The sequence below is a fragment of the Oncorhynchus tshawytscha genome, linkage group LG19 (assembly GCF_018296145.1).
Source record: "Oncorhynchus tshawytscha isolate Ot180627B linkage group LG19, Otsh_v2.0, whole genome shotgun sequence".
In the NCBI taxonomy this organism is placed as follows: domain Eukaryota; kingdom Metazoa; phylum Chordata; class Actinopteri; order Salmoniformes; family Salmonidae; genus Oncorhynchus; species Oncorhynchus tshawytscha.
Genome location: NC_056447.1, coordinates 16,652,162 through 16,677,860, shown reverse-complemented (window position 1 = coordinate 16,677,860; position 25,699 = coordinate 16,652,162). Strand labels below are relative to the sequence as shown.

At 41.1% G+C, this 25,699-nt stretch overlaps 1 protein-coding gene across 1 annotated transcript in view; it reads right to left on the bottom strand.

Annotated features, from left to right (window-relative positions):
* Positions 1-25,699, bottom strand: part of LOC112218407 (membrane-associated guanylate kinase, WW and PDZ domain-containing protein 2) — a 312,288-nt gene that overhangs the window by 46,817 nt on the left and 239,772 nt on the right. Inside the window, exon 12 of the mRNA XM_042302010.1 lies at positions 23,359-23,390. Within this exon, the coding sequence (XP_042157944.1) occupies positions 23,359-23,390 (32 nt within the window). The remainder of the gene's footprint in view (positions 1-23,358; positions 23,391-25,699) is intronic.

Genomic DNA, 25,699 nt, shown 5'->3' with positions numbered 1-25,699 from the left:
TGTGTTGACTTATAGCTTCCTGTGCCAACCGGAAGTGCCATAATTGGTGTCTCAGGGGCTGTTTCGAAGGGTTAAAAAAGTCAGATCTGTCCAAAACTTCATATGTGTGATTAGGTAACCCTCCTGAACTGTAAATCAGTCATTTCTCCCAACAGATGTCAAAGAAAAGCTCTCTCACACACACACACAGCAAGGATGGAGTGAAAAAGTGTGGTGCTTAAAGACACAGAGAGCAGGCAATGGCATTACCATAATCTCTAGGCCGTGCCGAGTTCAAAGTAGGCCCAAAATGAAGCCTGCACCACAACATCATTTGCTTTTGGGTGACAGAGGCGGAACCGTTAGGTTTAGAAGGACAATTCAACCACAGGAATGTTCCTAAGGTCCTCCCGATCTTTGCAAGCCTAACCTTGACCGTGTGGCATTAACCCTTAACAGTAAAACAGGGTTTTTTGATCTCACAGATTACAATGACTTCTCTCCCCATAGGAATACATTGCCTGCACCCCTAATTTCAACCTCAGGCCTATGTGGGTTATGAATGCCGTATGAACCTGTCTTCGATAACAGTCCATCAAGCCACTATGAGGTCTACCTGTGTCGATTCTAAGCTTCCTGGAGCAACCGGAAGTGGTTAAAATCACCCTAAAAGTGTATACCCATACCCTGCCTGCAGTTTGATAGACATAGTGCATTCAACCCTGTGTAAATCAGTCATTTCTCAACGTAAGGACTTAAAACTCAGGATTCTGTAAAAGCGTACCCCAATGAGGATATTTGTTGATTTATAGCTTCCTGTGCCAACCGGAAGTGCCATAATTGGTGTCTCAGGGGCTGTTTCGAGGGGTTAAAAAAGTCTGATCTTTCCAAAACTTCATATGTGTGATTAGGCAACCCCCATGAACTGTAAATCAGTCATTTTTCCCATAAAATTTCAAAGGAAAACTAAATCACTCACACACACAGCTTGGAAGGAGGGACCCATTGGGGTGCGTAGAGACATACACTGCCTGCATTAGTTAACCTTGTTGGAACTTTTAAAGAACCGTCAGACCTAGAGTTCCGAAACTTTAGAAACCTGTTCTAGACCTCAGGTCGATAGTGCGTGGTGAGTTACGTGGCTCTAGAAGGTTCTCGGACTGAGAAACAGCCTCGTACATTTGCAATGACTTCAATTCATTTTGACCATTACAAAAATGACGACATTTAGAAAATTCTCAGAGATGCAAGACTAGGTGCATTGAAACCGGCTCGGCCCATAGAGACGGACCCCAATGTTTCTGTCCGATAGCTCATTCAAGGACCCCGTAGCAAGTCATGGAAAAAAGTGGATTTTCAGCACCAATTAGGGTTTTGCTCGGGCACCGAAGGACCTATCGAGCCAAAACTCGGGATTCGGGGACTCCTCACATAGGCCTTCACATAATCTCCGAACTGGACCCGCAGCTAGAACGTAACTATGTGTTTTACCTTTTTATTATGTTTTAAACTGAAGGCGCTGTGAATTATGGGCCTGCTCTGACATATGTGATAGTTGGCTTCTAAATGAGTAGGAAAAAGTGGGTTTGGTGTCATAATGACATCTAATTGACCCATGGATAGAGGGCCATAGTAGGGTACTCCCATAGCGGGCATGGACAATAGGAGTCCCGGTAAAATGCATTTACAACCATATTTTTATTTTTGGGTTACCAGTTGCACAATAATGCACGTGCATTTGCAATATGATTCTATAGTGAAAAAACAACACCAAATGGACATGATGAAATCAACACAACGAGTGATGGAAAGGAACAACTATCACTGCCCGGCCATCCTGTGTTCCCATAGCGGGCATTAATATCAGAATGACCGCTAAATGCATTTTACAACCATATTTTTATTTTTGGGTTACCAGGTGCCTATTTTAAACAGTCCATAAAGCACTCAGGATGGCCCCATGGATAGAGGGCCGTAGTAGGGTACTCCCATAGCGGGCATGGACAATAGGAGTCCCGGTAAATGCATTTACAACCATATTTGTATTTTTGGGTTACCAGTTGCACAACAATGCACATGCATTTGCAATATGATTCTATAGTGAAAAAACATCACCAAATGGACATGATGAAATCAACACAACGAGTGATGGAAAGGAACAACTATCACTGCCCGGCCATCCCGAGTTCATCAGGCCAGTCAATTTTGCATTTCTGCAGGATTTTTGAGCATGTCAAATTTCTTATGGCATTTGGCCCCAAAAAAAGTGACTTTTGACTTTGACTTTTGACTTCCTATGAAATCATATTGCAAATGGACAAATCATATTCCTTATGCACAAGTAAAAAAAAAAATTATGATAATAAAATTTTACAAAAGTATATTCATACAGTTCTTATACATGATGAATTGACATAAAATCGAAACAATTTCGAAAAACGGTCCAGAAGCACTTTTTTACGAGGGTGATAAGTTTTTAAAAAAAAGTTCACATTTTCGACTTTTGACTTCCTATGAAATCATATTGCAAATGGACAAAACATATGCCTTATGCACAAGTAAAAAAATAAAAAAATGATGATAATAAAATATGACCTAAGTATGTTGATACAGTTCTTATACATGTGTAATTGACACAAAATTCGAAAGAATTTTGAAAAACGGTCCAGAAAGCACTTTTTTAAGGGTGTGTGAAGTTTTTTACAAAATTTTGACATTTTTGACTTTTGACTTTTGACTTCCTATGAAATCATATTGCAAATGGACAAAACATATTTCTTAAGCGCATGTAAAATGTAAAAAAAAATAATATGATAATAAAATCGGACAAAAGTATATTCATACAGTTCTTACACATGTGTAATTGACAAAAAAATCGAAAGAATTTCGAAAAACGGTCCAGAAAGCACTTTTTTAAGGGGTGATAAGTTTTGAACAAAAAAATCATTTTTTCAAAATTTTGCTTTTGGATGTTCACTTGGGTTTCATTTCCAATATGAAAAACCCCGGTGGAGCGCAATCGCCACCTGTTGGATATTTGAGGTGTTACAACTGGCACTTGCCATATGGCATTTGCAATCAATTTTGCATGAATCAACGCCGATTTGGGTGGTATTGGACATCGTGTATATGGTTTGTCCAATGCCAATGATTTGCCAGCAGTCTACCGCTACACACCTCCTTTGAGAAGCCAATTTATACAGCCAGAGCGGGTGCAAAAAGGACCGCCACCCCTACACTAACGTTTGTTCCATGGCTAAACACACTTGCCCATTTCCACCAGATCCTCCAATCAACTTCATTCACCACATCTCTATGTACCTCCTGCAGAAACAACACGTGTACTTTTTTTGTTTTACAAATTCACCCAACAGACTCTTTCCTGCATCTCTGACGCCATTTATATTAACCTATTTCAACTAGGGGGCAGTATTTTTATGTTTGGAAAAATAACGTTCCTAAAGTAAACGGCCTATTTCTCAGGCCCATATGCTTGAATATGCATATAATTTACAGATTACGATAGAAAACAATCTAAAGTTTGTAAAACTGTCAATATATTGTCTGTGAGTATAACAGAACTGATACTGCAGGCGAAAACCTGAGGAAAATCAAACCAGGAAGTGGCTTCTATTTTGAAAGATCCATATTCCATAGCCTGCCTTTGCTCCATTTAAAGGGATATCAACCAGATTCCTTTTCCTATCGCTTCCTCAAGGTGTCAACAGTCTTTAGACATAGTTTCAGGCTTTTATTTTGAAACATGAGCAAGAAAGATAACATCTTGTCAGTGGATAGCTGGGTGTTCGCATGAGTTTTGCTTGGGCAACACAGTGGGGCAACCATTGACTCTCCCTCTCCTACTGAAAAAGAAAACAGTAACGGTTGATATATTATCGATTATATATTTTAAAAACAACCTGAGGCTTGATTATAAAATAAGTTTTTGAAATGTTTCTGTGGACATTATGGAAACTATTTGGAATTTTCGTCTGCGTTGTCGTGACCGCTCTTTCCTGTGGATTTCTGAACATAACGCGACAAACAAACGGAGGTATTTTGGATATAAAAATCATCTTTATGGAACAAACTGAATATTTGTTGTGTAACTGGGAGTCTCGTGAGTGAAAACATACGAAGATCATCAAAGGTAAACAATGAATTTGATTGCTTTTCTGATTTTCGTGACCGAGCCACCTGATGCTAAGTGTACTTAATGTTTATCGTGCGATCGATAAAGTTACACAAATGCTTGGATTGCTTTCGTTGTAAAGCATAATGTCAAAATCTGACACGACAGGTGGATTAACAAAAGGCTAAGCTGTGTTTTCCTATATTGCACTTGTGATTTCATGAATATAAATATTTATAGTAATATTTATTGTATTTCGCACTATGCTATTCAGCGGTTGTTGATGACACTTATCCTGATAGGGGGATTGCAGCCATAACAAGTTTAGAACAAATTCTTATTTTCAATGACCACCTAGGAACAGTGGGTTAACTGCCTTGTTCAGGGAGGGGCAGCACAACAGATTTGTACTTTGTCGGCTAAGGCATTTGAACTTGCAACCTTTTAGTTTCTAGTCCAATGCTCTAACCACTAGGCTACGCTGCCGGCCTCATCATATGTGACAGGGCTTGCAAACCATTACAGACTACAAAGGGAAGCACAGCCGAGAGCTGCCCAGTGACACGAGTCTACAAGACGAGCGAAACTACTTCTATGCTCACTTCGAGGCAAATGGCACTGAAACATGCATGAGAGCACCAGATGTTCCGGAAGACTGTGTGATCACGCTCTCCGCAGTTGATGTGAGTAGAACCTTTCAAAAGGTCAACATTCACAAGGCCGCAGGGCCAGACGGATTACCAGGAAGTGTACTGCTAGCATGCGCTGACCAACTGGCAAGTGTATTCAATGACATTTTCAACCTCTCCTTGTCCGAGTCTGTAATACCAACATGTTTTAAGCAGGCTACCATAGTGCCTGTGCCCTAGAACACCAAGGTAACCTCCCTAAATGACTACCGACTCGTACCACTCTCAGTTGTGATCATGAAGTGCTTTGAAAACCTGGTCATGGCTCACATCAACACCATTACCCCACCATAGTGCCCTCAAAGCTCATCACTAAGCTAAGGATCCTGGGACTAAACACCTCCCTCTGCAACTGGATCCTCGAGTTCTGGGCGGGCCACCCCCAGGTGGTGAGAGTGGGTAGCAACACATCTGCCACGCTGATCCTCAACACTGAGCCACCCAGGGGCGCATGCTCAGTCCCCTCCTGCACTCCCAGTTCACTCATGACTGCATATGGCCTGGCACAACTCCAACACCATCATTAAGTTTGCAGATGACACAACAGCGGTAGACCTGATCACCGACAACGACGAGACAGCCTATAGGGAGGAGGTCAGAGACCTGGCTGGGTCGTGCCAGAATAACAACCTATCCCTCAACGTAACCAATACTAAGGAAATGATTGTGGACTACAGGAAAAGGAGGACCGAGAACGCCCCCATTGTCATCGACAGGGCTGTAGTAGAGCAGGTTGAGAGCTTCAAGTTCCTCGGTGTCCACATCATCAACAAACTAGAATGGTCCAAACACACCAAGACAGTCACGAAGAGGGCATGACAAAGCCAATTCCCCCTCAGGAAGCTAAAAAGATTTGGCATGGGTCCTGCGATCCTCAAATGGTTCTACAGCTGCAACATTGAGAGCATCCTGGCTGGTTGCGTCACTGACTGGAACGGCAATTGCTCGGCCTCCGACCGCAAAGCACTACAGAGGGTTGTGCGTATGGCCCAGTACATCACTGGGGCTAAGCTGCCTGCCATACAGGACCTCTCCATCAGGCGGTGTCAGAGGCCCTAAAAATTGTCAAAGACCCCAGTCACCCCAATCATAGACTGTTCTCTCTACTACCGCATGGCAAGCGGTACCGGAGTGACAAGTCTAGGACAAAAAGGCTTCTCAACAGTTTTTTACCCCCAAGCCATAAGATTGCTGAACAGGTAATCAAATGGCTACCCGGACTATTTGCATTGCGCCCCGCAACCCACCACCCGCCAACCACTCTTTACACTACTGCTACTCATCATATATGCATAGTCACTTTAACCATATCTACATGTACATACTACCTCAATCAGCCTGACTAACTGGTGTCTGTATGTATGGTGTCTGTATGTAGCCTCGCTACTTTTATAGCCTCGCTACTGTTTTTCACTGTCTTTTTACTGTTGTTTTTATTTCTTTACTTACCCATTGTTCAACTAATACAATTTTTTGCACTATTGGTTAGAGCCTGTCAGTAAGCATTTCACTGTAAGGTGCTGTTGTATTCGTTGTATTCGACACACTTGTCAAATAAACTTTGATTTGAAGTAAATAAACATCTGCATTTTGAAAGTGTATTTTTATCATTCTTTTAAGGAAAGCATAAAGATGCTGATGAAGAAATACAGTACTGTTCAGCTTTATCCTACATTTTGCGTTTAAAGCATTTTCAAGATAGAAGCCGCCTGCAATTGTTTATTAGGCTACTGTGCAGTCTGACAAGTAAACATAGCCTACAGTACATACTGTAGTATACATGCCAATACCGCCTGACTCTGGACTAATGCATCAGCTGTCACCCATATTTCCAGCGAGACTATTCAAGCCATCGAGTCACTCATGAATGAAGATGATGAGCGATCAGCAAAGGCCATCTGTAATCTGCTGGCATCACGTCACATCAACATTGCTTTAATCACAGTTAGAAGACAGTTGAAGAAACTTGCGTGGACTTATGGAAAGGCTTGGTAAACATGTTATTTATATATTTAAGTTTGGCTATTACAAACCAAAAGGTACATAAAATATTGTAGCCTACACCTCACGGACTGCAATAGTGTTTCCACAATAATTCACTGTTGCCTCCTTTTTCAGGTATCATGGCTCGAGATTTCTTTGAGGAAGAAATCATCAAGAGATATGCTGGACCCTATGTCAGAGAGGTATTTCTGGGACCACTTCGTTTCTTTCATTTAGAATATCTTTTTTCTCGTTATTTCATTAACAAAAGCATAAATATGTTGATGAAGAAATACAAAATGCTTCCAGCTGTCCATCACTACTGTACATAAAAACACAGCATGTTGTTTTGTTTACATTCTTTATTGAAACCACAATGTCACAAATCATTTGTATCTACCTTTCCAATTACATTAAAAGTTTGGGATTTACAAATGTGCGCTTTCTTGTAATTTTTCGTTAAATCCAGTTTGGATTTAAGTATAACTTTTGACTGACGCCTATTTTCTAATACCTGCCCCCCAAATTCATATCTAAGGGGCATTTTTCACACCATTTTTAGTTACATTGTTTTAGTTTGAATGTGCAGACTGGCATTAAGAACAGTGGGAAAGTTTCTCTGGTCAGCACCATTATTTGTGCAAAGCCCCTTACAATGTTGCTCTGTGCTACCGAGTGGGGGTCCACCCCCCTCCCCTTCATCCTCCTCCCTTCCCCATGCTCTAAGTCCGTCTTCTAGAGAACTGCAAGGCAATACCATTGTGCACCACTCGGGAGCCATGACCAGTATGACCAATATATATATTGTCCTGCTAATAACAGGGTTAATAATATACCTGTGAGAATATCCAAGGGGCTTTTATATAATTCTGAATTAATAATAATAATCGCTTTGTTTAAAAAAAAAACTATATTTTGGAGATGATTTTGTTTTCAAATAACGTAAACTGAGCTAGAAAAAGGCCATTTTTGAACATGGGGTGAGACATTGTTACTAATTTGTAAATAAAGTCAGTTTGTTTTTAGAGGGAGAGAAACCAAAAGCCTACAGTCATCTCATAGGTGTCCAAGTCGAGGTATTGAACCAGCATCTGTAGCAACACAATTTGAACTGCGATGCATTGTCTTAGAGCACTGCACCACTTATGCACTGTACAACGTGACTGATCGGGAGTCGGCTTCAGTACTACAGTACGAGCAAAATAATCCTAACATTTTCACACCCTAATTTTAGTCTAATTTTCTCTTAGAATAAATACCTTAGTGTAACAACAGTTTTAGTAAGTAATAATGAAGTTGTGCATAATTATCAGTTTCTATTTGGATTATATCGCACATTCATTGTCAGTTAGAGACACAGCAGCACCTTGGGACCCAAAAGCATAATCAGTGCTCTAACTCCTCCTTGCACTGGTCTGGAGCAATGAAGTAGTGACGCAGTGTACCATACTAAACCACAAATTACTTCTAAGTCCTGCAGCGTAATCGCAAAACTTTTAGTTGAGCAACCACTGTACGCATCTCAGATCACTGCTGATCACCATGCCCCTCATTCCAACAAAGAGGATCTCAACATGAAAGTAACACATATGCCAGGCCGTGAGCAGGCCCAACCTGCCCAAGTAAATGGAATGGACCAGATGCTCAGCAGGCTCTGCTCACACTTAGTGGTCTGAGGCCAAACCACATGACTAACAACAGACACTTTATGGAACACAAAGCCTTCACTATCTCATTCTTGAATATCCAAGGCCTGAGGTCATCTGCCTTTGGACACACTGATTGCGCTCTAGGTTACATTGAGCTGGTAGTCCAATCCACCAAATACCCAGGTGTGGAACAGGGATGGGACTCAGGGGGTATGCTAATTAGGTATAGAGCAGACCTAACTCACTCTATTAAAATAATAAAAACGGGAATTTTTTAAAATTTGACTAGAAATTCAAAAGGAAATTCTCTCAACAGAGAAAAATGTTCTCCTGTGTGCTACCTATATACCCCCACAAGAATCCCCATACTTTAATGAAGACAGCTGCTCCATCCTGGAGGGGGAAATCAATATTTTCCAGGCCCAGGGACCTGTACTAGTCTGTGGCGACCTAAATGCCATAACTGGACAAGAACCTGACTCTCAGCACACAGGGGATCAAACACCTACCTGGAGGTGACATCATTCCCTCCCCCATCTTTTTATTTTATGTATGTTTAATTTAACCTTTATTTAACTAGGCAAGTAAGTTAAGAACAAATTCTTATTTACAATGATGGCCTACCCTGGCCAAACGCTAATCCGGACGACGCTGGGCCAATTGTGCGCCACCCCCCTAGGCACAACTATGACAACATAACCAACAAAAATGGGTCACAACTCCTGCAGCTCTGTCACACCCTGGGTATGTACATAGTCCATGGTAGGCTTTGAGGGGTCTCGTACGGTAGGTGCACCTATAGTTATTGAGTACTGTAGACTACTTTATCACTGACCTCAACCCTGAGTCTCTCAGAGCATTCTTATCAGATCACAGCAAAATCAGTCTACTTGAACAGAGCAATACTCAAGCATAAGGCATCAAAGCCAAAGGAACTGAATAATATTAAGAAATGCTAAAGATAGAATGAAACTAGAGTGGAAACCTACCAAAAAATGCAATCCCTTTTAGACAACTTCATGGACAAAATATTTCACTGTACTAGTGAAGGGGTAAATGTGTCAGTAGAAAACTGAAACAGGATATTTGATCTCTCAGCTTCGCTATCAAATCTAAACATTTCAAGCAGAAAACCTAAGAAAATTAACAACAATGACAAATGGTTTGATGAAGAATTCAAAAACCTAAGAAAGAAATTGAGAAACATATCCAACCAAAAACATAGAGATCCTGGAAATCTGAGCCTTCACTATGGTGAATCACTAAAACAATACAGAAATGTACAATGGAGAAAAAAAGGAACATCAGTTCAACATAATTGAAGAATCCATAGACTCCATAGAAGTCTAATCCATAGAAATCCATAGAAAATTGGAAACACTAAGCAAACAACACTAAGAGTTATCCATCCAAAACTGAGATTTGTGGATAAACAACTTCTCCAATCTTTTTTGGCCCTATAACAAAGAACAAAGAGCAATAACATATACAAGATCAAATACAAATCTTAGAATCAACTAGAGATAGGGGGCAGCATTTCCACTTTTGATAAATAGCATGCACAATTTCAACTTCCTGCTACTCATGCCAGAAATATATTATATGCATATGATTAGTAGGTGTGGATAGAAAACACTCTGAAGTTTCTAAGACTGGTTCAATCATGTCTGTGACTATAACAGAACTTATGTAGCAGGCAAAACCCCAAGGAAAATCTTCAGAATATATATATTTTTTTCCTCTGACAGTTACCTCGGTTGTCTTTGCCAAGGGAAATTAGATAGCGCCCATTTTACAGTTCCTACGACTTCCACAGGATGTCACCAGTCTTTGGAATTAGGTTGAAGTTAATCATTGGTGAAACGAAGAAGAGGCACTTCCTGGAACAACGTTACACTGTTGATAGTTACGCAAGAGGGAAAAAGGGGCATGTTTTGTTTACTTTCTCTATCGAATACAGTTTGCCCCGTCTACAATTTGATCGATTATTAACGTTTAAAAATACCTAAAGTTGTATTACAAAAGTAGTTTGAAATATTTTGGCAAAGTGTATAGGCAACTTTTGAAATGTTTTGTAGTGACGTTGTGTTTTGGAAAGCTGTTTTTTTCCGGATCAAACCTGCTTCATAAATGGACATTTTGGCGATACATGGACGGAATTAATCGAAAAAAAGAACCAATTGTGATGTTTATGGGACATATTTGAGTGCCAACAAAGAAGCTTGTCAAAGGTAATGCATGTTTTATATTTTATTTCAGAGTTTTGTGTAGCGCCGGCTACGCTAATTATTTTGTTTACAACTCATTCAGGATGTTCAGGGTGGGTGCATGCTATCAGATAATAGCTTCACATTTACACTCTGTAAATGTGAATTGAATGTAGGAGAATATAACATAATAGATCTGGTTTAGATAAAACAATGGAAAAAAACATACGTTTTTTTATTTTTATTTTCGTATCATCATCTTTAAAATGAACAAGATAAAACAAACATTCAGATAGGATGATGGGGACAATTTCAGTGAAAAATATAAGAGGGCAACAGTACTTGTTCAAAGTTTCAGAATGATAACTTCCAAAATGAGTGTGCTTACATGACATTTATCATGAAGTCACCCAGGTGTTCCCACACAAGTAGCCCAAATGTACCCAAGTGGCCAAATTGGTGAAGGTATACATTTTGAAACAAATAACTATATACAAAATAGCAAAATGGTATTCTAACACACCCCACCAAAAAATAAGATAAATCAAAAATTAAAAAATTGGGAGAAAAAAAAAAAGATTGATAAAAAAAAATATGAAAATATATATATACGTATATACATTTACAAAATAACATGGGTAACTATTTACACACTTTCAATATTTGGAAGACCATCAGTCCTCTATCAAATCAAATCAATTTATATAGCCCCAGCCTAAAACCCCATACAGCAAGCAATGCAGGTGTAGAAGCACGGAGGCTAGGAAAACCCCCCTAGAAAGGCAAAAACCTAGGAAGAAACCTAGAGAGGAACCAGGCTATGAGGGGTGGCCAGTCCTCTTCTGGCTGTGCCGGGTGGAGATCACAGTGGTTGTAGAGGGTGCAACAGGACAGGTCCTCAAGAGTAAAAATGAACAGTTTAAGGTTCCATAGCCGCAGGCAGAACAGTTGAAACTGGAACAGCAGCAAGGCCGGGTGGACTGGGGACAGCATGGCAGGTAGTCCTGAAGCATGGTCCAAGGGCTCAGGTCCTCCGAGAGAAAGAAGGAGAGAAAGAGAGAGCAGACTTAAATTCACACAAGACACCGGATAAGACAGGAAAAGTACTCCAGATATAACATACTGACCCTAGCCCCCACCCACTTTGCCATATAACCCCACCGACTTTGCCAAAACTCTAGACAATATTCTGCTGCTGATGCCAGATGCCATAGCAGTCTCTTTCTGATGTAAAGCAGAACAGACTTTGCTCACTTTTTGTCAACTGATCCCTTGCCTGTGGTGCATGTGGTGCATGTGATGGGAGACTTCATCTTGCAAACAACACAGCAATGCCTCCATGCTGTGCCCTTAGGCACATCCATGCCTGCACAAATATATTTGGGCAGATGAACACTTGTGGCAGGAGCAGAAGGGACAGGGCTTGGTGCAGTAGTGCTGTAGCCAGAAAGCTCCTTGATGCTCCCTCTAATATAGACTGATTGGAGGAAGCATGCTGGCTGTGTCGAGATGTATGGGTTTGCATAGATATAGATATATCTATATATCTATATCTACAGTGCCGTGCGAAAGTATTCGGCCCCCTTGAACTTTGCGACCTTTTGCCACATTTCAGGCTTCAAACATAAAGACATAAAACTGTATTTTTTTGTGAAGAATCAACAACAAGTGGGACACAATCATGAAGTGGAACGACATTTATTGGATATTTCAAACTTTTTTAAATCAAACACTGAAAAATTGGGCGTGCAAAATTATTCAGCCCCCTTAAGTTAATACTTTGTAGCGCCACCTTTTGCTGCGATTACAGCTGTAAGTCGCTTGGGGTATGTCTCTATCAGTTTTGCACATCGAGAGACTGAAATTTTTTCCCATTCCTCCTTGCAAAACAGCTTGAGCTCAGTGAGGTTGGATGGAGAGCATTTGTGAACAGCAGTTTTCAGTTCTTTCCACAGATTCTCGATTGGATTCAGGTCTGGACTTTGACTTGGCCATTCTAAAACCTGGATATGTTTATTTTTGAACCATTCCATTGTAGATTTTGCTTTATGTTTTGGATCATTGTCTTGTTGGAAGACAAATCTCCGTCCCAGTCTCAGGTCTTTTGCAGACTCCATCAGGTTTTCTTCCAGAATGGTCCTGTATTTGGCTCCATCCATCTTCCCATCAATTTTAACCATCTTCCCTGTCCCTGCTGAAGAAAAGCAGGCCCAAATCATGATGCTGCCACCACCATGTTTGACAGTGGGGATGGTGTGTTCAGGGTGATGAGCTGTGTTGCTTTTACGCCAAACATAACGTTTTGCATTGTTGCCAAAAAATTCAATTTTGGTTTCATCTGACCAGAGCACCTTCTTCCACATGTTTGGTGTGTCTCCCAGGTGGCTTGTGGCAAACTTTAAACGACACTTTTTGTGGATATCTTTAAGAAATGGCTTTCTTGCCACTCTTCCATAAAGGCCAGATTTGTGCAATATACGACTGATTGTTGTCCTATGGACAGAGTCTCCCACCTCAGCTGTAGATCTCTGCAGTTCATCCAGAGTGATAATGGGCCTCTTAGCTGCATCTCTGATCAGTCTTCTCCTTGTATGAGCTGAAAGTTTAGAGGGACGGCCAGGTCTTGGTAGATTTGCAGTGGTCTGATACTCCTTCCATTTCAATATTATCGCTTGCACAGTGCTCCTTGGGATGTTTAAAGCTTGGGAAATCTTTTTGTATCCAAATCCGGCTTTAAACCTCTTCACAGCAGTATCTCGGACCTGCCTGGTGTGTTCCTTGTTCTTCATGATGCTCTCTGTGCTTTTAGCGGACCTCTGAGACTATCACAGTGCAGGTGCATTTATACGGAGACTTGATTACACACAGGTGGATTGTATTTTTCATCATTAGTCATTTAGGTCAACATTGGATCATTCAGAGATCCTCACTGAACTTCTGGAGAGAGTTTGCTGCACTGAAAGTAAAGGGGCTGAATAATTTTGCACGCTCAATTTTTCAGTTTTTGATTTGTTAAAACAGTTTGAAATATCCAATGAATGTCGTTCCACTTCATGATTGTGTCCCACTTGTTGTTGATTCTTCACAAAAAAATGCAGTTTTATATCTTTATGTTTGAAGCCTGAAATGTGGCAAAAGGTCGCAAAGTTCAAGGGGGCCGAATACATACAGGCACTGTATATCTATATATATACACTGCTTAAAAAAAGAAAGGGAACACTAAAATAACACATCCTAGATCTGAATGAATGAAATATTCTTATTAAATGCTTTTTTCTTTACATAGTTGAATGTGCTGACAACAAAATCACACAAAAATGATAAATGGAAATCAAATGTATCAACCCATGGAGGTCTGGATTTGGAGTCACACTCAAAATTAAAGTGGAAAACCTTAAAACAAGTCAAAATGAGGCTCAGTAGTGTGTGTGGCCTCCATGTGCCTGTATAACCTCCCTACAAGGCCTGGGCATGCTGTTGATGAGGTGGCGGATGGTCTCCTGAGGGATCTCCTCCCAGACCTGGACTAAAGCATCCGCCAACTCCTGGACAATCTGTGGTGCAACGTGGCGTTGGTGGATGGAGCGAGACATGATGTCCCAGATGTGCTCAATTGGATTCAGGTCTGGGGAACGGGCAGGCCAGTCCATAGCATCAATGCCTTCCTCTTGCAGGAACTGCTGACACACTCCAGCCACATGAGGTCTAGCATTGTCTTGCATTAGGAGGAACCCAGGGCCAACCGCACCAGCATATGGTCTCACAAGGGGTCTGAGGATCTCATCTCGGTACCTAATGGCAGTCAGGCCACCGCTGGCGAGCACATGGAGGGCTGTGCGGCCCCCCAAAGAAATGCCACCCCACACCATGACTGACCGACCATCAAACCGGTCATGCTGGAGGATGTTGCAGGCAGCAGAACGTTCTCCATGGCGTCTCCAGACTGTCACGTCTGTCACATGTCCTCAGTGTGAACCTGCTTTCATCTGTGAAGAGCACAGGGCGCTAGTGGCGAATTTACCAATCTTGGTGTTCTCTGGCAAATGAAAAACGTCCTGCACGGTGTTGGGCTGTAAGCACAACTCCCACCTGTGGACGTCGGTTCCTCATACCACCCTCATGGAGTCTGTTTCTGACCGTTTGAGCAAACACATGCACATTTGTGGCCTGCTGGAGGTCATTCTGCAGGGCTCTGGCAGTGCTCCTCCTGCTCCTCCTTGCTCAAAGGCGGAGGTAGCGGTCCTGCTGCTGGGTTGTTGCTCTCCTACGGCCTCTTCCACGTCTCCTGATGTACTGGCCTGTCTCCTGGTAGCGCCTCCATGCTCTGGACACTGCGCTGACAGACACAGCAAACCTTCTTGCCACAGCTCGCATTGATGTTCCATCCTGGATGAGCTGCACTACCTGATCCAGTTGTGTGGGTTGTAGACTTCGTCTCATGCTACCACTAGAGTGAAAGCACTGCCAGCATTCAAAAGTGACCAAAACATCAGCCAGGAAGCATAGGATCTGAGAAGTGGTCTGTGGTCCCCACCTGCAGAACCACTCCTTTATTGGGGGTGTCTTGCTAATTGCCTATAATTTCCACCTGTTGTCTATTCCATTTGCACAACAGCATGTGAAATTTATTGTCAATCAGTGTTGCTTCCTAAGTGGACAGTTTGATTTTAAAGAAGTGTGATTGACTTGGAGTTACATTGTGTTGTTTAAGTGTTCCCTTTATTTTTTTGAGCAGTGTATATATACACACACAGACATGGGCTATGGTCGTTCTCATACAAACAAACAGACCCTCACTCACAATGACTAGCTAACATGTACTTTACCCATTTCATTACATCTTTATATATTGCAAATAAAATGTAAAAACAATCACAAATAATATTTTATATTAATTTCAAACATTAGCATGAGAGCAACTTACCAGTCCTAAACAATGTCCTCTCCGTTCAAAAAATATGCCTCAGTTTCAGAATCTTCAAAATGGAGTCTTCAAAAAGCAGATCTGTCTCACTTCCCTCTAAAATTGTTTCTACATTCGTATATTTCGTCTTAGAATTAGCTTTCCTTGATTTATTCACCATGATGTTGGATAAATAAACAGCTGAAGATGCAAGTCACCGAAATACTGCTGTGTGTAATAAGCGTCGCTCCTTCACGGTTGAATTGGCAATGGCGAAAGAATGGTCCTTACGCCAGCGTTCAATGGAAAGGTTTGTCTTACAACAAAGAACCATGGGATATTGCCGTTTACCTCTGCTCATTGACTATCTACCCAGTTAGATTTCAAGACGATCAGGGGTCATTGGGTTAAAATACAGTCAATCAACGAGACAGTGGTCATATAATTGGTGCACAATGGGCTCGTCACTTGTTGTCTTCCAATCGTTTTTTCCGGGTCAATGCGTCCCTCAAAATGACCCATCAAATTTGGTTGTGTTACAAGCAAACAGTTGATTGCAAGGAAACCAAACAGTCTGTCTATTTTACGTTGGATGTTACGTCGAAAATTGAATGACACGAAATTCAACGAGATAAGCGTTCACAAAATGTTTCGTGTTAGGCTATAAAAAATGGATTTAACCGAACAAAAGACCATTCATTGTGTAACAATGAGCCTTGGGATTGCAACCAGAGCAAAATCTTCAAAAGGTAAACAATTTATTTCAATGCAATCTGTGATTTTGTTACACAAGTGCTGGCTGAATAAGTAGTTTGATATGGGGGTCTGTGCTCAGATAATCGCAGCGTATTATTTCGCAATAAATCATTTTTAAATCTGACAACGCAGTTGGATTAGCAAGATTCTAGGCTTTCGAACTATGTGAGACACTTGTATTTTCATGAATGTTTAATATGACTATTTATGTAGCGATCACCGTATGTTGTCAAATTTAATCCCGCTAACGGGTTTGGTGCGCAGAGAGGTTAAAAATACACAAATTCCAAATGGCCATAATTAAACTCTATAATTAAACTCTCTGGCATCTTTCCCAATATTTGGAAAAAAGAATGATCACCTCAATCCACAAAAGTGGAGACAAATTGGACCCTAATAACAGGGATATGTGTCAACAGAAGCCTTGGGAAAATCCCCTGCATTATCATTAATAGCAGACTCGCCAATTTCCTCAGTGAAAACAATGCACTGTACTGAGCAAATGTAAAATTGGCTTTTTACAAAATTACCGTACGACAAACCACATTTTCACCTTAAAACCTCTTAAGCCTACCCCCTACTTTTTCGAACATTCTGTTAAAAATCGCGCAACATTTTGGCGTCCTGCTACTCATGCCAGGAATATAGTATATGCATATGATTAGTATGTGTGTATAGAAAACACTAACGTTTCTAAAACTGGTTAAATCACGGCTGTGACTATAACAGAACGTCTGTTTCATCGAAAAGCGCAGGAAAATCTGATCACTGAAAGTGGAAAAAAATATCCATGCGCCACTTCAACCCATTGTTAAAGGTGAACCGTATTACCAACCGAGGTTGCAGTACCTACAGCTTCCACAGGATGTATAGAGTCTTCTCATTTGATTCGGATTTGATTCTTGGTAGAACTGACCAAAGGGAACCGATTCCCTCCGACCTCCAACTTGATGTATTGGCTGAGTTTTTTCCGGACATTTTTTCCAGACGACCACCTATCGAATTTACATCGCCTCCTGATGATTTTTATCGCTTATTAACGTGTACTAATACCTAAAGTAGCATTAGAAAAGTATTTCGAAGTGTTTTGTGAAAGTTTATCGTCGACTTTTTAACTTTTAAAAAATGACGTTACGTTATGAAACGCTATTTTTTTCCGTTTATCACACAGTCTTCATAGATCGATATCTAGGCTATATATGGACCGATTTAATCGAAAAAAAGACCCAGTATTGATTATGGGACATCAAGGAGTGCCAACAAAGAAGATGGTCAAAGGTAATGAATGTTTTATATTTTATTGTGCGGTTTGTGTAGCGCCGACTATGCTAATTCTTTTGTTTACGTCCCCTACGGGTCTTTTGGGGTGTTACATGCTATCAGATAATAGCTTCTCATGCTTTTGCCGAAAAGCATTTTAAAAATCTGACTTGGTGCCTGGATTCACAACGAGTGTAGCTTTAATTCAATACCAAGCATGTGTATTTTAATGAACGTTTGCGTTTTAACTAATACTATTACCGTTTAGCGTAGCGCATTTGCATTTCCAGAGCTCTAGTAGGGACGTCTGCGTCTCAAGTAGGAGCAAGAGGTTATTAATTGACAAAGCAACAAACCAAAACCAAGGCAAAGTGTTTCATGCTTTGTTGATTTCAAAAAAGCTTTTGACTCAATTTGGCATGAGGGTCTGCTATACACATTGACGGAAAGTGGTGTTAGGGGAAAACATACAACATAAAATCCATGTACACAAACAAGAAGTGTGCAGTTCAAATTTGCAAAAAACCCACAAATTTCTTTCCACAGTTATGTGGGGTGAGACAGGGATGAAGCTTAAGCCCCACCCTCTTCAACATACATATAAACAAATTGGCGAGGGCACTAGAACAGTCTACAGCACCCAGCCTCACAGTACTAGAATCTGAAGTCAAAATGTCTACTGTTTGCTGACAATCTGGTGCTTCTGTACCCAACCTAGGAGGGCCTACAGCAGCACCTAGATCTTCTGACACAGATTGTGTCAGACCTGGGCCCTGACAGTTCGGGTTCGTGCAGTGGGTGAGATCTTCGTGGACTATACCTCGTGGTATAGGGGCTGTGCTTTGGCAAATTGCGTGAGGTTGGCCCTGTCCCAGGGTATCATTGGATTGGGCCACAGTGTCTCCTGACCCCTCCTGTCTCAGCCTCCAGTGTCTATGCTGCAATAGTTTGTAGTTTATCTGGTGTAATTCTCCTGTCTTATCTGGAGTCATTTGTGAATTTAAGTATGCTCCCTCTAATTCTCTATCTCTCTCCCTCCCCTCCCGGAGGACCTTAGCCCTGGGACCATGTCTCAGGACTACCTGGACAGATGACTCCTTGCTGTCCCCAGTCCACCTGGTCAGTTTCAACTGTTCTGCCTGCAGCTATGGAACCCTGACCTGTTCACCAGACATGCTACCTTGTCCCAGATCTGCTGTTTTAGACTTAATTATTGTTCTCTCTCTCTCTCAGCACCTGCTGTCTTGAACTCGGAATGCTCGGCTATGAAAAGCCAAATGACATTTACTCCTGAGGTGTTGACCTGTTGCAACCTCTGTTGCACTTTCTACTACCAATGTGATTATTATTATTTGATCCTACTGGTCATCTATGAACATTTGAACATAGCCATGTACTGTTATAATCTCCACCTGGCACAGCCAGAAGAGGTCTGGCCAACCCTCAGAGCCTGGTTCCTCTGTAGGTTTCTTCCTAGGTTCCTGCCTTTCTAGGGAGTTTTTCCTAGCCATGGGGCTTCTACATCTGCATTGCTTGCTGTTTGGGGTTTTAGGCTGGGTTTATGTATAGCACTTTGTGACATTGGATGATGTAAAAATGGCTTTATAAATAGAGTTGAAGTCAACTACAGTTGAAGTTTACATACACTTAGGTTAGAGTCATTAAAACTTGTTTTTCAACCACGCCACAAATTTCTTGTTAACAAACTATAGTTTTGGCAAGTCGGTTAGGACATCTACTTCGTGCATGACACAAGTTAGTTTTACCTCAAGAATTTACAGACAGATTTATTTCACTTATGTATCACAATTCCAGGGGGTCAGAAGTTTACATACAATTAGTTGACTGTGCCTTTAAACAGCTTGGAAAATTCCAGAAAATTATGTCATGGATTTAGAAGCTTCTGATAGGCTAATTAACATAATTTTAGTGAATTGGAGGTGTACCTGTGGATGTAGTTCAAGGCCTACCTTCAAACTCAGTGCCTCTTTGCTTGACATCATGGGAAAATCAAAATAAATCAGCGAAGATCAAAGAGAAAAAAAATGGTAGACCTCCACAAGTCTGGTTCATCCTCGGGAGCAATTTCCAAACGCCTGAAGGTACCATGTTCATCTGTACAAACAATAGTACGAATGTATAAACACCATGGGACCACGCAGCCGTTATACCGCTCAGGAAAGAGACGCGTTCGGTCTCCTAGAGATTAATGTACTTTGTTGCGAAAAGTGCAAATCAATCCCAGAACAACAGCAAAGGACCTTGTGAAGATGCTGGAGGAAACAGGTACAAAAGTATCTATATCCACAGTGAAACGAGTCCTATATCGACATAACCTGAAAGGCCGCTCAGTAAGGAAGAAGCCACTGCTCCAAAACTGCCATAAAAAAAGCCAGACTACGGTTTGCAACTGCACATGGGGACAAAGATCATACTTTTTGGTGAAATGTCCTTTGGTCTGATGAAACAAAAATAGAACTGTTTGGCCATAACCTCCATTGTTATGTTTGGAGGAAAAAGGAGGAGACTTGCAAGCCGAAGGACACCATCCCAACCGTGAAGCACAGGGGTGGCAGCATCATGTTGTGGGGGTGATTTGCTGCAGGAGGGAATGGTGCACTTCACAAAATAGATGGCATCATGAGGGAAGGAAAAATATGCGGATATATCTTAACATCTTAAGATATCAGTCAGGAAGTTAAAACTTCTTAGCTGCAATCCCATTAACAGGATGATATGACAACAGCCAGTGAAAGTGCAGGGCGCCAAATTCAAAACAACAGTAATCTCATAATTAAAATTCCTCAAACATACATAAGGCTTTATGGCGAAAGCACCACAAACGATGATGTTAGGTCACCACCAAGCCACAGAAAAACAGTCTCAAAAAGCACAAATAGAGATAAAATGAATCACTAACCTTTGATGATCTTCATCAGATGACAGATGAAAAAGCAAACCATGCAATAATCTGAGACGGCGCTCAGAAAATGTATCAAATTAGCCGCCATGTTGGAGTCAACAGATACCAGAAATGACATGATAAATATTCCCTTACCTTTGATGATCTTCATCAGAAGGCACTCCCAGGAATCGCAGTTCCACAATAAATGCTTGATTTGTTCGATAATGTCCGTTATTTATGTCCAAGTAGTTGCTTTTGTAAGCGTTAGGTACACATATCGTTTGGACAAAAACTTTGGACAAAAACATCAAAAACTTCAAAAAGTTATATTACAGGTCGAAGAAACATTTCAAACTAATAATAGAATCAATCATTAGGATCTTTTTATCATAAATCTTCAATAAAGTTCCAACCGGAGAATCCCTTTGTGTCTACAGAAGCAAGTCGATATCATGTGGAATGCGTGTGACCAGGAAATGGCTCTCTGCCAGTAAGCTGACAGCTCTTATTCTGTCCCACAACACAGCAGAAGCCTCATTCAAGTTTCTAAAGATGGTTGACATCTAGTGGAAGCCCTAGGAAGTGCAACTTCATTCATATCCCAATGTGAATTCAATAGGAGTTAAATGAAAATATACCAACCTCAGATTTCTCACTTCCTGTTTGGATTTCTTCTCAGGTTTTTGCCTGCCACATGAGTTCTGTTATACTCACATACATCATTCAAACAGTTTTAGAAACTTCATAGTGTTTTTTATCCAATACTACTAATAATAATATGCATATATTAGCAACTGAGACTGAGGAGCAGGGCACCTCTGGGCACCTTTCATCCAAGCTACTCAATACTGCCCCTGCAGCCATAAGAAGTTAAAGCTTGGTCGTAAATGGGTCTTCCAAATGGACAATGACCTTAATCAATGACCTTAAGCATACTTCCAAAGTTGTGGCAACATTGCTTTAAGGACAACAAAGTCAAGGTATTGGAGTGGCCATCACAAAGCCCTGACCTCAATCATAATGAATATTTGTGGGCAGAACTGAAAAGCATGTGCGAGCAAGGAGGCCTACAAACCTGACTCAGTTACACCAGCTCTGTCAGGAGGAATGGGCCAAAATTCACCCAACTTAATTGTGGGAAGCTTGTGGAAGGCTACCCAAAACATTTGACCCAAGTTAAACAATTTAAAGCCAATACTACCAAATACTAATTGAGTATGTAAACTTCTGGCCGACTGGGAATGTGATGAAAGAAATAAAAGCTGAAATATATCATTCTCTCTCCTATTATTCTGACATTTAGCATTCTTAAAATAAAGTGGTGATCCTAACTGACCTAAGACAGGGAATTTTTACGAGGATTAAATGTCAGGAATTGTGAAAAACTGAGTTTAAATGTATTTGGCTAAGGTGTATGTAAACTTCAGACTTCAACTGTACATTTGATTGATTGATTGACAGTAAATCTCAGTAAGACAAAAATAATTGTGTTCCAAAAAAGTTCCAGTTGCCAGAACCACAAATTCTAGACACCCTTGCCCTAGAGCACACAAAAAACTATACATACCTCGGACTAAACATCAGCTCCACAGGTAACTTGCACAAAGCTGTGAACGTTCTCAGATACAAAGCAAGAAGGGCCTTCTATGCCATCAAAAGGAACATATAATTCAATATACCAATTAGAATCAGTTATAGTTATCAGTTATAGTTATCCGTTATAAACATTGCCCTTTATGGTTGTAAGGTCTGGGGTCTGCTCACCAACCAAGAATTCACAAAATGGGACAATCACCAAATTGAGACTGCATGCAGAATTCTGCAAAAATATCCAGTGTACAACATAAAACACCAAATAACGCATGCAGAGCAGAATTAGGCCGATACCCGCTAATTATTAAAATCCAGAAAAGAGCCGTTGAATTCTACAACCAATTAAAAGGAAGTGATTCCCAAACCTTCCATAACAAAGCCATCACCTACAGAGAGATGCACCTGGAGAAGAGTCCCTTAAGCAAGCTGGTCCTGGGGCTCTGCTCATAAACACAAACAGACCCCACAGAGCCCCAGCACAGCAATACAATTATACCCAACCAAAGCATGGGAAAATAAAAAATATAATTCCTTGACACGTTGTAAAGAATCAACAAGAAAACTGAACAAACTAGAATGCTATTTGGCACTAAACAGAGAGTACACAGTGGCACAAAACCTGACCAATGTGACTGACCCAAACGTAAGGAAAGCTTTGACAAAATGAGTTTGAAACTGAGCTGCACTTCCTAACCTCCTGCCAAATCTATGTCCATATTAGAGACACATATTTCCTTCAGATATTTCTCAGATAGGGGATCCACAAACCCAATTTGGATAAACTCCCATATCTATTGGTTGAAACATCACAGTGTGCCATCACAGCAGCAAGATTTGTGACCTGTTGCCACAAGAAAAGGGCAACCAGTGAAGATCAAACACCACTGCAAATACAACCCATATTTATGTTTAAATAGTTTCCCTTTTGTACTTTATTTATTTGCAAATAATAAGACCTTTGGAATGTCTTTATTATTTTTGAACTTTTGTGAGTGTAATGTTTACTGTACATTTTTGTATTGTTTATTTAACGTTTGTTTTTTATCTATTTCACTTGCTTTGGCAATGCAAACATATGTTTCCCATGCCAATAAAGCCCTTAAATTGAATTGAAATGAGAGAGAGAGACAGAGACAGGGGTAGAGAGATAGAGACATAGAGAGAGAGAGAGACAGAGAGAGACACAGAGAGAGAGACAGAGAGAGAGAGAGAGAGAGAGAGAGAGAGAGAGAGAGAGAGAAAGATACAGATCGAGACAGACAGAGACACACACACACACACACACATATAGGGGTGTTTTACCTGTTTGGAGGTCTTCCATGGAGAGAGGTGACCTGCAGAGAAACAAACAGCAAATGCTAGTCCTTTGAGCAGACAGAGAAAAATAACTATGATAGGTTATCTTATCATTACAGCGGCAGAAGTAAAGAACAGTAGGGAAACTTTGTACAAGAGTAAGTAGGCTGTCGTTACAAAACAATAATTCAATATCACAGTTTCTCTTGGAATCCATACATCGTAGGCTTTTGAGAAACAAAGGCTATTGAGTCTGCCGATAAGAATGTGGTGATTGACAGAATCAAAAGCCTTGGCCACGTCGATGAAGACGGCTGCACAGTACTGTCTTTTGTCGATGGAGGTTATGATATCGTTTAGGACCTTGAGCGTTTAGGACCTTGACCCATGACCAGCTCAGAAACCAGATTGCATAGTGGAGAAGGTACGGTGGGATTCGAAATGGTCAGTGATCTGTTTGTTAACTTGGCTTTCTGAGATTTTAGAAAGGCAGGGCAGAATGGATATATGTCTATAACAGTTTGGGTTTAGAGTGCCTCCCAACTTGAAGAGAGGGATGACCGCGGCAGGTTTCCAATCTTTGGGGATCTTAGAGGAAACAAAAGAGAGGTTGAACAGGCTAGTAATAGGGGTTGCAACAATTTCGGCAGATAATTTTAGAAAGAGAGGGATTCAGATTTTGCAGCTCTTTCAGAACAGCAGCTGTCTAGATTTGGGTAATGGAGAAATGGGAGGGGTGGGGGGGTGCTGAGCTGTTGGCCGGGATAGGGGTAGCCAGGTGGAAAGCATGGAGTGCCGTAGAAAAATACATATTGAAATTATCGATTATCGTACATTTATCGGTGGTGACATTGTTTCCTAGCCTCAGTGCAGTGGGTAGCTGGCAGGGGGTGATCTTATTCTCCATGGCCTTTACAATGTCCCAAAACATTTTGGAATTGGTGCTTCCCTAACTGACTGAGAATATTGGTTCCTGACTCCCCTGAAAATGTGCATATCGCGGGGGCTATTTGATGCTAATGCAGAACTCCACAGGAAGTTTTTGTGCTGGTCAAGGGCAGTCAGGTCTGGGGTGAACGAAGGGTTATATCTGTTCTTAGTTCTAAATTTTTTTTGAATGGGACATACTTATTTAAGATGGTGAGGAAAGCACTTTTAAAGAGAAACCAGGCGTCCTCTACTGACGGGATGAGGTCAATATCCTTCCAGGATACCCGGATACCTGATTAGAAAGGCCTGCTCGCTGAAGTGTTTAATTGAGCGTTTGACAGTGATGAGAGGTGGTCGTTTGACCACGGACCCATCACGCACGCAGGCAATGAGGCAGTGATCGTTGAGATCCTGGTTGAAGACAGCAGAGGTGTAATTAGATGGGAAGTTGTTCAGGATGATATCTAAGAGGGTGCCCATGGTTACAGATTAAGTGTTGTACTTGGTAAATTCTTTAATAATTTCTGTGAGATTGAGGGCATCTAGCTTAGATTGTAGGACAGCCAGGGTGTTAAGCATATCCCAGTTTAGGTCACCTAACAGTACGAACTCTGAAGATAGATGGGGGGCAATCAATTCACATATGGTGTCCAGGGCACAGCTGGGGGCTGGAAGGGATCTATACAAGCGGCAGCGGTGAGAGACTTGTTTCTGGAAAGTTGGATTTTTAAAAGTAGAAGCTCGAATTGTTTGGGCACAGACCTGGATAGTATGACAGAACTGCAGGCTCTCTCTGCAGTAGATTGCAACTCTGCCCGATTTGGCAGTTCTATCTTTTTGGAAGCTGTTATAGTTAGGGATGGAATTTTGATGAAGTCCAGTCCTGATAAACCAGGGAGATGACAATGGAAATCATGCAGTTATATTTTTGTGAGACTACATTAATCCATCCCCATCCACCATCTATATAAACCAAAAAACAGGGCTAAGTAGACTACTGTACCCATTGGAATGAACCACAAAGTCAGGATTGTAGTTTACATGGGTGGTTCTCAAATCTTTGAAGTGTCAAAATGTACACTATACACAGTTGTTTATGAATAATAACATATTGTTCATTAACCATTCTGTTGTGAATTTGTGAATTAGGGGAGAAGGATTGCAGCTGCGATCAGCTCAGGGTCTTGAAACATATGGCTGAAGCGTTTCTTAAGTCCAAATTGTAGCACATCCACCAGAGGCTTACATTACTTCAGGGACAACTTAAAGTTTTGTTATCAGCAAGTTGATAGTTGGAAGAAAAAAAAAGCTTTCAAGAAGTTGTCTGTTGTCTGTTGTAGGTCTTACAATCTTACCCTGGATTTCGAACTCAGAATAGATGTAATTTAGGGCACCTGCCAGCACATCAAAGGTGTGC